Genomic DNA, 13442 nt, shown 5'->3' on the forward strand with positions numbered 1-13442 from the left:
CAAACTGAAAAACGCGGAGGCAAAGAAACAACAAAAAACAACAAAAAACCAAGAATGTAACTTTTAACTTCAATCATTGAAAGCTTGTATCTTTATGAGTAAATCAATGTCTTCGCGGTTTGGCTGAGTGAGTAAATCTATGTCTTTTGCACAAAACACATGTTTATGCTATGGATTTGGTTTGCCTTTGGTTGCTTGTATTTGGTTAGTCTTCGATCAATGAAAGTTTATACATTTATGAGTAATCACATTTTGGCGTAAGGCTGAGTGAGTAAAGGAAAAGTAATTGATATATATATATATATATGTATATTAATTTAATTTACATATTTAAAATGCTTAGTTTTGAAATTTCTTTAAAAGTTATATGTAAATGAACAATAAATAATTCATGAGAAAAACATATGCAAATTTTGAGCAGAAAATAAGAGGAAATTATGAAAATAAAAAAAGTTAGAACAAAAGATTATCTTTCAATAAATGACGTTAGCCCAATAATCTAATTCAAATGGATATTGTTTTACTAGAAAGGTATCAGTTCATAATCTTTTTTTTTTTTGAACACCTATCAGTTCATAATCTAAAACCGAAAAATTGTTGAATGAAAACAATATGAACAATGTAGATAAACGTTTCACTTTGCTGGTAGTGGGAATAGAAATGCTGGTTAAATAAGCTTGAAATTGATATATCATTTGAGTAGGACATGTGTTAAAAATGAAAACAATTTGAAAATAAACGGCGTGTAGTTTAGTCGTTAATGCTGTAAAAAATGTTACGAAATGGCAATTAGTTTTCACCATGGTTTGGAAATGTAAAGAAGCGAGGAGAATGTGAAAAAAAAACGTGACGCTGTTTAATCCTTTTGCTTTGAGATGTATATTGTAGGATAATCACTAAATTACCCTTGAAAAATTGCTATTTGCAAACAAAGACATAACTTTTATTATTCAATACAATTGACCCTTATGTTTCATAACCACTCTCTGAAGAACTGACAGCATTGCTCGAGTATCAATGTTCATTTATTGAGAACCACTAGAGACAGTTGACTAAAACGAGAAATGTTTTCAGAAATCAAATCTAAAAACTGAAATAGCATGTACGAAGTAGTTTACACCCTTTGGCTTTGTAAGATCAACGTTGATGATGTAGGTGATCATTTTTTTTCCTTTAACGCTTCGTGAGGCTCTTGAATAGAAGAATGTGCCTCTTTGACATGCTTCTCGTATTCATCTTCTTCTTCCTCTTCCTCCACTTCTTCTTCCACTTCAGCTTCAACGTCCTCTTCTTCCTCTTCTTCCCCGGCACCTGATCCCAAGCTTTTGCTGATGCTTGAAGAAGAAGCTGGGTTCCTAGCCTCACCAACTATCTTCATTATGTCCTCCACGCTTTGAAGAGAATAGCTGGTGTTGTCTCTCTTGTAATACACCGCTTGAGCCGACTCCAGCAGCTCCTTTGGCAGATTCTTCAAGTACCACGGATGATTCTTGATCTCCTTAAGCGTGATTCTCTGTCAAATATATCATTGACAGTCAGAACCACAACAACATCTTCCTATAACATATAAGCTTTCAAAGGTACCTTGGCGGGGTTAGTGACGAATATGCGAGAGAGAAGGTGTTTGCATTCCTGAGATATGTGAACGTAGTCCGGAATCTTGTATTGTATAGCCATTATACGCTGAAAGAAGATTCATTTGAAGTTTACATCATTGAGACACAATGGAGCAATAAGAAGAGTTAGTTTAGAAGAAAATGGAGTTACTTACTTGGATTGTTTTCCTGAAGTTCTTTGGATCATTAGGGTCCTCAAATGGGTAAGCTCCAACCAGCATCACATAAAGGGTTACACCACATGACCACACATCCGCGTGCTACAAAAACAACGCAGCCATATAAGTACAAAACCCCAGTCTAATCATGTGTTAATGATAAAATTGATATGTATGACAAAGACATGAGCAGTGTACTACCTTGCCATCGTATTCTCTACGGGAAAGAACTTCAGGTGCTATGTATGCTGGAGTTCCAACAGTCGATTTAGGCCTCGAATGTAGTATAGATGACTACACAAAAAAGAATAAGGGACGAATGAATAGTAGATCATGATAATCTATTATCTGTAATGGATTGAGGATTGAGACGAATGAGCAACGAAGGAAAAGGGAAAAGAATGAGTGCACACACCTTGGAGTAACCAAAATCACAGATTTTCAAAAGCGGAGCAGGGCTACCATCAAGCAGTGTGTTCTCAAGCTTCAGATCTCTGTGGCATATTTGCTGCACAGAAGAAAATAGAGAGGAGAAGTAAGTACTAAGTACATGCTATGCAGCTGATGAAACATAGATTCTAAACAAGTCCCATAAATAGCATCACAAAGCATCAAGAGTGGCCAATCAAGACACAGAAACCCATGCAAAAGACACAAAACATCTAAACGTCATTTCATTTTAATTAAATATTGAAGGACTAACTTCAAACTCTTTAACACAAAGAATCTAATTCACTAAAAACATTGATATTTATTCACAGATACATCATCAGGAAACTTTACTTTTTGGCTTAATGAATATACATACCAAGGAGTGGCAGTAGTCGACCCCACAGATCAGTTGTTGAAAGAAGTACCTAGCCTGAAAAGATAAAGATTTTTAAAAAAACTTAAAACCACAAATAGAGAATTTTAAAAAATTGTCAAAGAACAGAGAGCTCAAACTGACCTCAGCTTCACTGAATCTACCGGCAGTGCAGATTCTCTCAAAGAGCTCTCCTCCAGAAGCATACTCCATCACAATGGCAAGATGTGTAGGTGTCAGAATCACCTGCAACCAATTCAAACTAAGATCCCAAGACAGCTCATTGGTAACTAAAAAAACCCAATTAACAAAACTTGCCTCCTTGAAGCGGATGATATTAGGATGCTTAAGTGATCTGTGATTGATTATCTCTCTAGCCACGTTCTCATCTATCTGCAAAACAATCAAAACCCCAAATCATCATCATAAAAACCCCAAATATCTCACCTTTTCCAGCAAATCTCACTCAAAAGATCATACTTTCTATAAGTAAAATCAAAACCCCTAAAAATCCTAAACCCCAAATTGAAACTTTCAAAAAACAGAAAGAGAAGAGAGGAAAGTTCCGACCTTTCGGCCTCTCTCGATGTACTTCATGGCGACAAGCTCTTTGGTGTCCTTATGCCTTAGAAGGCGAGCCACACCGAAGTTCCCAGTTCCCAGATCCTTCACAACCTCATACTTATCCATCTTCCAAATCAATGATCGAATATTATTCTAAGTATCTTTCTACTTATATATATATAACCGAACAAGATCACGGGATAGATTCTGATACAAAAAAAAAGCGATTTCGAATGAGAAAGCAAAGCACTTTTGAATCGATAAGATATGGTGAGATCGATCCACGTGTGTGCGTGTGTGTGTGTGCATAGATGAAGGCGTTAAGGTAGGAGATTGTAGTAGATTGGACCACGTGGAAGGTGAGCTCGATTCTCAATAATCTTCCTCTCTAATTATTTGCTTAACAGACAAATTAGCTGCGTATGGCTAATAGTGACTTTAATTAAAGTTAAATAAAAACTATATATTATACTTATTTTGACTCAAAGGTCAAATCTTTCGAAGCTAAATCATAAATGTATTCACAAAGACTCAATCTTTCAACAGATCTAGTATCTTCTTCCACTTCACTTTCAGACAGTGTAAAAAAGCTCTCAACTTGTGTCTAAAGCTGAGATTGATTTAAGACATGGGTAAAGCTTCGGTGATACTATACATCACTGTCGGGATCCTCGTCCTCTTCCTGGTCTCTTACTCTCCCAAGAAGAAGAGCCACCACGACCACAACGGTGGTCACAACAGCCAGCATCACCGTCTCAAACTCCGCTCTTCTTTCAATTTCAAACCCACTCGTCACGATCCAATCCCTTTTGATCCTCTCGTTGCTGACATGGAGCGCCGTCGCGAGGATAAGGAGTGGGAAAGGCAGTACATTGAGCATTCTCACCCCGAGCTAGCTTCTCCTGCGCCTGGTCAAGAGTCGCAGCCTGAGTGGGAGGAGTTCATGGATGCTGAGGATTACTTGAATGATGAGGAGAAGTTCAATGTTACCGATAGGTTCAGTGATACTTTAAAAATGCATACTTTAGTTTCCTTTGTGATCTTTTTAGGATATAGCTAGAAGGATTTGGTTTAGTACTTAGTAGTTGCAAGTTTGATTGGTGCTTTTTGCAGGTTGATATCCTTGTTTCCGAAGATTGATGTTTCTCCCCTTGATGGGTATGTGACTGAGAGTGAGTTGACTGAATGGAATGTGCAGTCTTCTGCAAAGGAGGTCATGCACAGGAGTCAAAGAGACATGGATGTTCATGACAGAAACAAGGATGGTTTCATTTCTTTCTCTGAGTATGAACCTCCCTCTTGGGCTCGCGACTCGGGTGAGTAAGAGCAGTTTCCTGTTTCTTTTCTCACTGACTAGAATCTGTGCTACTTGCTATGATCATGCAGATTAAGTACATGATATCATCCTTCTTTTTTGAAAAATTTGCAGGTAACTATTCATTTGGGTATGACATTGGTTGGTGGAAGGAGGAGCATTTTAATGCATCTGATGCAAATGGTGATGGTCTGCTGAATTTAACTGAGTTCAACGAGTAAAGCCTTTCCCTCTCGTTTAGATTAGAAGTAACCTTTAAAGGAAAAATCTCTTCTCATTAATTCTTTCCCTATAGCTTTCTTCATCCTGCTGATACCAAGAACCCTAAGCTGCTGCTATGGTTATGCAAGGAGGAAGTAAGGTACTGTATTGTAGTCATATGTTACTTTTGCCCCTTGGAATAGCTTATAAATAACCCTTCTTTTCATCTCTTTTGCAGAGAAAGAGATTCAGATAAAGATGGTAAGATCGGCTTCGATGAGTTTTTCCACGGTCTCTTTGACGCTGTGAGGAGCTACGAAGAAGACAATCTCAATGCTACGCATCCTTATCATGACTTGCCTGAAGGCCCAGCAAAGCAGTTGTTTGCTCAGCTTGACAAAGATGGTGACGGGTAACTTCATTTAAAAGCACACATTTCTTTTTAAGACCATGCATTCCTTAACATAGCTTCCTCCCATTCACTCCTCTGCAGGTACTTATCGGATGTTGAATTGCTTCCCGTTATCAGTAAAATCCATCCTACTGAGCATTATTACGCAAAAGAACAAGCTGATTATATTATATCAAAGGTACATCAGTTTCAGAACAAAATGGCTTAGTTTAGCTGTTGAATTGGTCCATGTTTTATTGTTCTCTCTCTTTCTCTGATAATCCAGGCGGATTCAGACAAAGATGGACGTCTGACTTTGGCAGAGATGATTGAGCATCCTTACGTTTTCTATAGTGCCATCTTTGATGAAGATGACACTGATGATGACTATGGCCTCCATGATGAGTTTCGTTAGTTTCTTGATGGAGTAAGCACAACCCTGGATTCATTATTCAGTTTCTGTCTAAGCATGTTCACATTTCAGACACTAACTGATATTCTCCTAACAGTGGAAGAATAACATTAGGCGCAACACGTTATATAACTTCACGGAACATCCCTTTCAAAACAGGTGATCTTAGTTACATCAGGTTCCTTGTTTACTAATCTTCTATATAATCCCTTTGTTCCTCACTTTCCTTGCTTCTCTTATACTGCAGAGTGCAATGATGTTCTCTCCCACGGCTGGTCAGCTGAAGTTAGAAGAGTATTTATGATTCAAAACATCTGTGAAAGAAACATAGTTGTCTTTGGATTTAGTTCAGTCGTTATGCGTTAACTATACGTGACTTTCTCGATTATTGTATGTTCTTCCTAGTAACACCTTTAAAGCTTTTAATCTTATATAAGCAAAGCTTATGCAGAGAATCAGTGTTATAGCATCAAAAGTCGGCACTGAGCCATAAACGAAAGAGAAAAAAAAGGAAAGAGATGTCTTAACATTTCACTGTTTTCTTTATTTCATGCAACGAAAACTAACTCTCAGTTATGATTACCAACAATCATCATGAGCCAATATTTGAGTTTTTTTTTTGAAGAATCTTACTTCACCAAACAGATCTTAATAACCGAGGCAGCTCCAATACGGTGCAGCGCCACGACTGCATCACCAACGTTGCACAGTCCTCTCTGTGTAGCTGACTTCAAAGCAGCTTCAATGATAACTTCAGTGGACTCGCTATCAGTCGCCTTTGCGGATCCTTCAGCCAACATAGGGATCAACCCTCTGTATATCAGACTGTGCCTCGCAGGCGACTCGTCGCTACAACTCCAGTCAAAGTTATCAGTCGTCATAACCGGAACAACCACCGACAGAATCGGAACAGCAGGCCTGTACTTAGCCACAAGGTTGGCCGTTGAGCCTCCACGCGTCAACACAATGATGAGTTTCGCATGCGCTTTGTTAGCAGTCCTTACAGCTGACGATGCAAGACTCTCAAGCGGACTCATAGGAAGCGGAGTTGCTCGGATCATCTCCTTGAAGATCGTGTTGTAATCGAGCGAGCTTTCTGCTTCGATGCAGATCTTAGCCATGACTTTCACGGCTATCTCCGGATAAGCTCCTGCCGCGCTCTCGCCACTAAGCATCACGCAGTCCGTGCCGTCGAGAACGGCGTTTGCAACGTCAGTGGCTTCGGCGCGAGTTGGCCTTGGTGATTTGATCATTGACTCCAGCATCTGAGTGGCTGTGACCACTGGTTTGCCAGCGAGGTTGCACTTGTAGATCATCAGCTTCTGAGCTAAGAAGATCTTCTCTATAGGAATCTCCATGCCGAGATCACCACGAGCAACCATGAACGCGTCTGTTTCGCGCAGTATCTCATCAAAGTTAACAACTCCTTCCTGGTTCTCAACCTTCAAACAAAAAAAAAACCCCAAAGACAGAAGTCAAGACTCATGCCTCAGTATATACATAAAATGCAATCGCCATAAGTGAAAACACTGAAGTACCTTAGACATCAACATTATGCTTTTAGCATGAGAACCAAGAACCCTCCGGACATTAACAAGATCCGAGCCTTTACGGACAAACGAAAGCGCAATCATATCGATTCTGTTCGGAACACCCCAGCCGAGAATATCTTCAATATCCTTGTCCGTCAAGGTGGGAAGATCAACAACAACACCTGGTAGATTCACGTTCTTTCTTTCTCCAAGCATTGCAGTGTTCTCACACCTGCACCTAACGGTTCCAGACTCGGGATCGCACGACACCACAGCTAGACTTATGCTTCCATCTGCACATAGTATGGTGTTTCCAGGCTGAACATCCAAGGGAAGCTTCTTGTAGCTCATGGAGATAGTTGACTCGTTTCCTTGAATGTCGTAGTCGGTGGTGATGGTGATCTCCTGCCCTTCCTTTAGTTGTATTGGGTTCCCATCTTTCAAGAAACCAGTACGAATCTCAGGCCCCTGCGGATTCAAAAAGCTAAATCAAATGCTAATGGTTCATCAAAGCATGCTTGTCGAAAATCAGATGGTTATAACTTATAAGCTCAATGATTGATATAACTGTGAGGCCATTAGCCATGGACGTTACAATAACATTGCTAATGCCTCAGATTTGTTGATTTGTAGTCTGAGACTGAACCAAGTAATTACACATGTGATCTCTAACATACAACCATCAGCAACAACAACCAAAGACCGTACTCTAAGATTTAACTAATAACTAACGCACAAACTAAGAACCAACAGTTATGGTTCAGAGGATCTATTTCACAAAGAGGCTTTGCAAAATGGTAAAGACTTTGACTCTTACCTTAGTGTCGAGCATGACAGCAGCGAGAATGCCGGTGTTCTGCATGGCAGTGCGGAGGTTGTTGAGTGTGTCCTGGTGGTATTCATGGCTTCCATGAGAGAAGTTGAAGCGAGCCACGTTCATACCGGCTCGGAGAAGCTTTTCGATCATAGGAACAGTGCGAGAAGCTGGTCCCAGAGTGCAAACGATCTTGGTCTTTGGGATCCTCCCATCGTTAGGTAGCTCCTTCAGTATCCCTTCTATGTCTATGTTCGACATTTTTTACAACGATTCTCTCTCTCCCCTGTAATGGAAACAGAATGATTATACATCGACAAAAACAAGCGAAAGAACATAACTTTTTTCAAATCTGATTTACTCAAAATCCAAAGCAAACTAACTGTACAGACAACATTTTCAAGGAACCGGAGAGTGTCTGAGATTTGGATCAAGGAACAAAGATGAAAAGGGTAGATTGGAGAAGGGGAGAGTGAGAGGTTTTACCTAAGCTCCGATGTTGGATTTGTTGTCGTGTCGGAGCAGAGAAAAGCGCCGCTTGTTTTACGGGTTTGGACTTGCGTTACGACTCTCCTGGTTTTTGGTTTTGCCTTTGGGACTTAAATATATATTATTCGCTTTTATGAAACCAAGTTGGTATCGACTGCCACGTCATCTCGAATTATAAATTAAATATCTCATAAAGGATATTCTTTGAATCCAATTTGTAATTTTTAGCATAAAAAGTATACTATAAGTGTTTCAAAAAAAAAATCATAAGTGGCAAAGATAAATAAAATCTAGAGGCATTTATGTTTCTTAACTGGTTTGTATATGCTTGCTTTATACACTCCTAGTTGATAGTACTTAATGGGGAGAAATTCACCAAGTAAGTGACGATCATGGTTACTTAAGCAAAAGAATATGCTCTGGATCGAGATTTGTGATTCTTATTACTTTGTTAAGTTTAATTTTTGTTTGTTTGTATCCATTTAAATTTGTGGGTTTCTTTTTGTATATTGATGATACATCAAATGATTTTTAATACATTTTCACATAGTCTTGTTTAGTTCTTTGGGAATTTCAATGGTCATATTCCTAAATGTCTCCTCTTTGTTTTCCCTTTTGGCTTTTATCAAGGGGCCAATTATTCTACTCTTTTGTTATTATTGTAAATCAATATTTCGTAAATAACATCCAAAATAATGCATCATTTTAGTTTTGAATGAATTCATGACTCATCTTAAGATAAACCTCTATTTTTTATCCACATTGACATCCTTAACTAATGTAAAGTTGTAAACAAATAGTTAATTTCAAGGTGTTAAATAACAATCCTCAAAAAAAAAAAAAAAAAGCTAAATACCATTAGAGGTAAAGTGGGCCTGAATATGGTGGGCCTACACATAATGGGTCCATGACGGTCCCTAATATTAAGTTGTTAGGTGAAGGAAAGCCACTAGTTGAGCTTGTTAACAAAATGTTGGGCTTTATAGAAAATATCAATAACTTATAAATAAGGGCAGGTTAAGCCCAATAAAATAGAAGAGATGTGCACAGATCTTTGCTAGGCTCTTCTTTTATTACATAAGCACTCTGTAGATGTCTTTGGGTCTATACAGGGGTCTATTCAGGGAAGCTGCATTGCTAGGAGCCTAGGAACAAAAAATGAGATATATATCTTTAAATGTATGTAAAATTTAATATTCATTGAGGGTTTGATTTGCTTTGATTTTAACATTCAAAAACAAAACAAACACTCAAGCAAAATGTCATCAGATTCAGATGATATACGCTATCGTATCAAATACAAAATGACATCATTATTGGTTTTGATCTTTGAACAAGCAATAACAATCCTCATAAAACAACTGAATGTTTATCTTTCGAGATCAATCATTTGAAAAACGAGTTTGTTATCATTTTATAAAATCTGTTACGAAAAATGAGTCGAATTTTTATCTTTACTGTCAGTTTTTATTTACCATGGTTTAGGTTAAAACAACAATTATATAAAAAAAAAGAGTAAAAAATACATTAAAAAAAAGTGGGGGAAATGCAAGTGCTTTGTTGGGAGGAGAGGAGCCGCTGATCAAAGCCACGTTTCGTGTCTTCATCTTCCTTATTGTTGTTGTTGGGTCGCTTCCTCTCTGTCTTTCCTTTTCATCTTCTTTCTCTCTCTCTCTATCTGAACTTCCTTCCTCTCTTCTCACCGCTTTTCTCATCTCCACCGATTTATTTATTTTATTCCGTGCTGTGTTCATTAACCATATCTATCTCTCCTGCCATCGCCAAACCTTATCTCCTGCTTCCTGGGTTTTTGCTTCTTCCTTGGGTAAGATTGGATTTTTTCTCTTACCCACTTTTTGTTTTTCCTCATAGATCGTTTATTGATCTTCATCACCCGGCTCGATGCTCATGATTCTGCAAAATTAGGTTTTGATTTCCATGTGGACTGTTTCGATTATGGTTTAATTGTGTAGTTTAATCAAGTGAAAATTGTGATTAAATCAATTGGGCTTATCTCGATTCACTACTTCATCGGTGAAGCGATCAGGAAACAAACCAAAGTGCAACTCTTTTATTGTTTTGATCAATTGAAGGATTGAATGTTAATCTCCTTTGCAATCACCATCTTCTGCTAGTAGATCTACTTGAGAGCCTTTTGTGTGTGTGTTTATATAGTTTATAGTCTTTTGTAGCATATCTCTGATTAGTCAAGTATGATCCTTGTGTTGTTTAACTGGCATTATGGCAAAAAAGGTCACTACTTTGGTTTTCTAACGGATCTAACAAAGCTTGGTTTCGTTTCTATGTCTCTGCAGGTTAGTTATATGGGCTGAACTAGGAATTTCATGGGAGTTGTGGAGGATACTGAACCTCCTTTGAAACGTGCTAAACGCGACGAAGAAACCAACGGCTTCTCTGGTAGTAACTCTTCCGTTAGAGTTAGCAGTAGTGTGAACAACTCTTTGGGAGACCTGATGGCAAGGCCTCTCACCTCCTCCCAAGGGGATGATGAAACCATCGGCTCCAAAGGAGTCATTAAAAAATCTGAATTCGTTAGGATCATCACTAGGACTCTTTATTCGCTTGGATACGGTAAAGCCGGGGCTATGCTCGAGGAAGAATCCGGGATCCCTCTGCATCACTCCTTCGTGGAGACGTTTATGGAGCAGGTTAGGGACGGGAAATGGGATGAAAGCGTTGTCACGTTGCACAGAATCGGTCTGTTGGATGAGAAGGATGTCAAAGCTGCATCGTTCTTGCTACTAGAGCAAAAGTTCTTAGAGCTTTTGAAGTTTGATAAGATAGGTGATGCGCTTGGCACCTTGAGGAACGAGATTGAGCCTCTTCGTATTAATACAAAGCGTGTTCATGAGCTCGCTTCCTCTCTTATATCGTCGGGTCCGGGCAAAGAGAATGTGAGTTCGAGGTCCAAGGTTCTTGAGGAACTGCAAAGCTTGCTTCCTGCTTCTGTTATAATCCCGGAGAAGAGGTTGGAGAGTTTAGTTGAGAATTCACTTCATATTCAGCGGGATGCTTGTGTTTTCCATAATACTTTGGATAGTGATTTGTCTTTGTATTCTGACCATCAATGCGGGAAGCACCAGATTCCTTCTCAGACTGTTCAGGTTAGGCTGCTCTGATCTGTTAGTGTTACTTCTGTTACCTTCATGTTGTCGTTTCATGGTGACTGTTAGTTTCTCAAAACTATAGGAGAGTGGCATATCATTAGCTGAAGGGTTTACAGTACAATGTTCTGCACTCGTTTCCCCTTTCTTGACAGGTCATTAAAAAGCAATAGAAGATGATAATTGTCTCAGTCTGATACCTCTTTTTTTTTCGGTTATATCTTTTCCGTCATTGGCTAATAGCTATGCAGTACTCATGTTCTTCTCTGATGATCTAATTACCTATGTGGCCTCGTTTTTGTATGTTGTAGTTTAGTCAGACTAGCAGTGCTTGTGTGCGTTTATGACAAATCACATTCGTTAAGTTCTCTCTCTACGTGAATGGTTCAGATCTTGGAGTCGCATACTGATGAAGTTTGGTTCTTGCAATACTCGCATAATGGCAAATATTTAGCTTCATCTTCCAAGGATCAGACTGCAATTATATGGGAGGTACTCACCTGTTAGAAGTTTTGATTTGTTACCTATTGTAGTTGGGGAAACCTGTTTGCTGATTCACTTAAGAGTTTACTCTTCAGGTCAACGCAAATGGGCATATGTCTTTGAAGCATAAACTTGTGGGCCACCAGAAGCCGGTGACTGCGGTCTTATGGAGTCCTGATGATAGTCAAGTTCTTACATGTGGAGCAGAAGAGGTTATCAGACGCTGGGATGTTGACTCAGGAGACTCTCTTCACACTTATGAGAAAAGCGGCGTCGGTCCCATTTCTTGCGGATGGTATGCTGATGGTAAAGGAATAATCGCAGGGATGACAGACCGAAGCATCTGCATGTGGGATTTAGATGGCAGAGAGATGGAGTGCTGGAAAGGTCAGAGGACGCAAAAGGTCTCAGACATAGCGATGACGGATGATGGAAAGTGGCTTGTGAGTGTATGCAAGGACTCTGTGATATCTCTGTTCGATAGGGAAGCGACAGTTGAGAGGTTGATCGAAGAGGAAGACACAATTACATCGTTCTCGCTTTCGAATGACAACAGATATGTGCTGGTGAATCTCCTCAACCAGGAGATACGTCTATGGAGTATCGAAGGTGATCCCAAGATTGTGACGAGATACAAAGGCCACAAGCGTTCACGGTTCCTCATCAGATCATGCTTTGGTGGCTATGAACAAGGTTTCATCGCTAGTGGAAGCGAGGATTCTCAGGTATAATCCGTCCTGAGTCTACACAAAACATAACCAGTTTAGGCAGAAGGGTTTTGGTGACATTTGGTCCACTCATGTTTTGGTGATTTGCAGGTATACATATGGCACAGATCGACAGGGAAGTTAATCATCGAGCTACCAGGACATGCAGGAGCGGTTAACTGTGTGAGCTGGAGCCCAACGAACCTGCAGATGATGGCTTCAGCTAGTGATGATGGGACCATAAGGATATGGGGACTTAACCGGATTAACCCACATAAACAGGAGAAGCAAGTGCAAGGAAGTAGCAGTAATGGTGTGCTTCACCAATGCAATGGGAACTGATTATGATACCGTTTTCTTTTTTTTTTTAAATCTACTTAACAGTTATGTTGTTTCTTCTTCTTCTTCATCAAACCTCTTTTTGTTTGTTTCCTTTGGCAATGGAATCAAAAGAAAGAAGGCAAAAGCTGTTTTTAATTATGAGCTCATGGAAAAGAATGCAAATTGCAACATTTATTTCTTTTTCTTTCTTCTCTTGATGCTTCATTGTACATAGATTGTGAATCATTGAATGGTACATTTGCAATTCTACTGTCTTTACAATCACTAAAAAGTTAAAAACACTGGGTTTAAAAAAGTTTTTTAATCCATAATACTCTTTCAAATTAATATTTTCAGTATTTACAAGAACAAAACTAAGTTTCAGATTATCAATTTTAATAATTAAAAAAATAAAATTCAATAAATTTAATTGGTTTCTTTAAAGTTGATTATTATTAAATGATAAAGTATAAAAAAAAATTCCAAAATATCTTCTTAAAAAAAATTCT

General features: G+C 38.8%; 4 protein-coding genes across 6 annotated transcripts; 2 read left to right on the plus strand and 2 right to left on the minus strand.

The window, feature by feature from the left end:
* Positions 1 to 921: 921 nt before the first annotated feature.
* Positions 922 to 3458, minus strand: LOC106419321 (serine/threonine-protein kinase SRK2G). The gene is made up of 9 exons (XM_013860081.3): positions 3150 to 3458; positions 2898 to 2972; positions 2724 to 2825; positions 2583 to 2636; positions 2190 to 2282; positions 1976 to 2068; positions 1772 to 1876; positions 1585 to 1683; positions 922 to 1513 (listed from the first exon to the last, which is right to left on the minus strand). Exons 1-9 carry the CDS (start codon positions 3267 to 3269, stop codon positions 1160 to 1162), a joined length of 1095 nt encoding a protein of 364 aa, XP_013715535.2. The 5' UTR covers positions 3270 to 3458; the 3' UTR covers positions 922 to 1159.
* A 165-nt stretch (positions 3459 to 3623) lies between these two features.
* Positions 3624 to 5912, plus strand: LOC125579083 (calumenin-A-like). The gene is made up of 9 exons (XM_048742477.1): positions 3624 to 4139; positions 4257 to 4459; positions 4573 to 4675; positions 4754 to 4819; positions 4898 to 5071; positions 5153 to 5249; positions 5337 to 5477; positions 5560 to 5621; positions 5710 to 5912. Exons 1-7 carry the CDS (start codon positions 3772 to 3774, stop codon positions 5463 to 5465), a joined length of 1140 nt encoding a protein of 379 aa, XP_048598434.1. The 5' UTR covers positions 3624 to 3771; the 3' UTR covers positions 5466 to 5477; positions 5560 to 5621; positions 5710 to 5912.
* On the minus strand, positions 5868 to 8413 carry LOC106419319 (pyruvate kinase, cytosolic isozyme). Of its 3 annotated transcripts, none has more exons than XM_013860079.3 (4): positions 8295 to 8413; positions 7812 to 8094; positions 7001 to 7462; positions 5868 to 6904 (listed from the first exon to the last, which is right to left on the minus strand). In XM_013860079.3, exons 2-4 carry the CDS (start codon positions 8067 to 8069, stop codon positions 6092 to 6094), a joined length of 1533 nt encoding a protein of 510 aa, XP_013715533.2. In that variant the 5' UTR covers positions 8070 to 8094; positions 8295 to 8413; the 3' UTR covers positions 5868 to 6091. The 3 variants fall into 3 exon arrangements, with proteins under 3 accessions (XP_013715533.2, XP_022549475.2, XP_048598433.1); XM_022693754.2 differs by lacking the exon at positions 8295 to 8413 and adding an exon at positions 8204 to 8226; XM_048742476.1 differs by lacking the exon at positions 8295 to 8413 and adding an exon at positions 8192 to 8207.
* A 1448-nt stretch (positions 8414 to 9861) lies between these two features.
* On the plus strand, positions 9862 to 13208 carry LOC106419384 (WD repeat-containing protein 26 homolog). Its single transcript, XM_013860158.3, has 5 exons — positions 9862 to 10122; positions 10613 to 11422; positions 11813 to 11914; positions 12001 to 12630; positions 12724 to 13208. The coding sequence occupies exons 2-5, from the start codon at positions 10643 to 10645 to the stop codon at positions 12952 to 12954; spliced, it is 1743 nt and encodes a 580-aa protein (XP_013715612.2). The 5' UTR covers positions 9862 to 10122; positions 10613 to 10642; the 3' UTR covers positions 12955 to 13208.
* The last annotated feature ends 234 nt before the right edge of the window (positions 13209 to 13442 follow it).

This window comes from Brassica napus, chromosome A10 (assembly GCF_020379485.1).
Source record: "Brassica napus cultivar Da-Ae chromosome A10, Da-Ae, whole genome shotgun sequence".
NCBI classification, from domain to species: Eukaryota; Viridiplantae; Streptophyta; class Magnoliopsida; order Brassicales; family Brassicaceae; genus Brassica; species Brassica napus.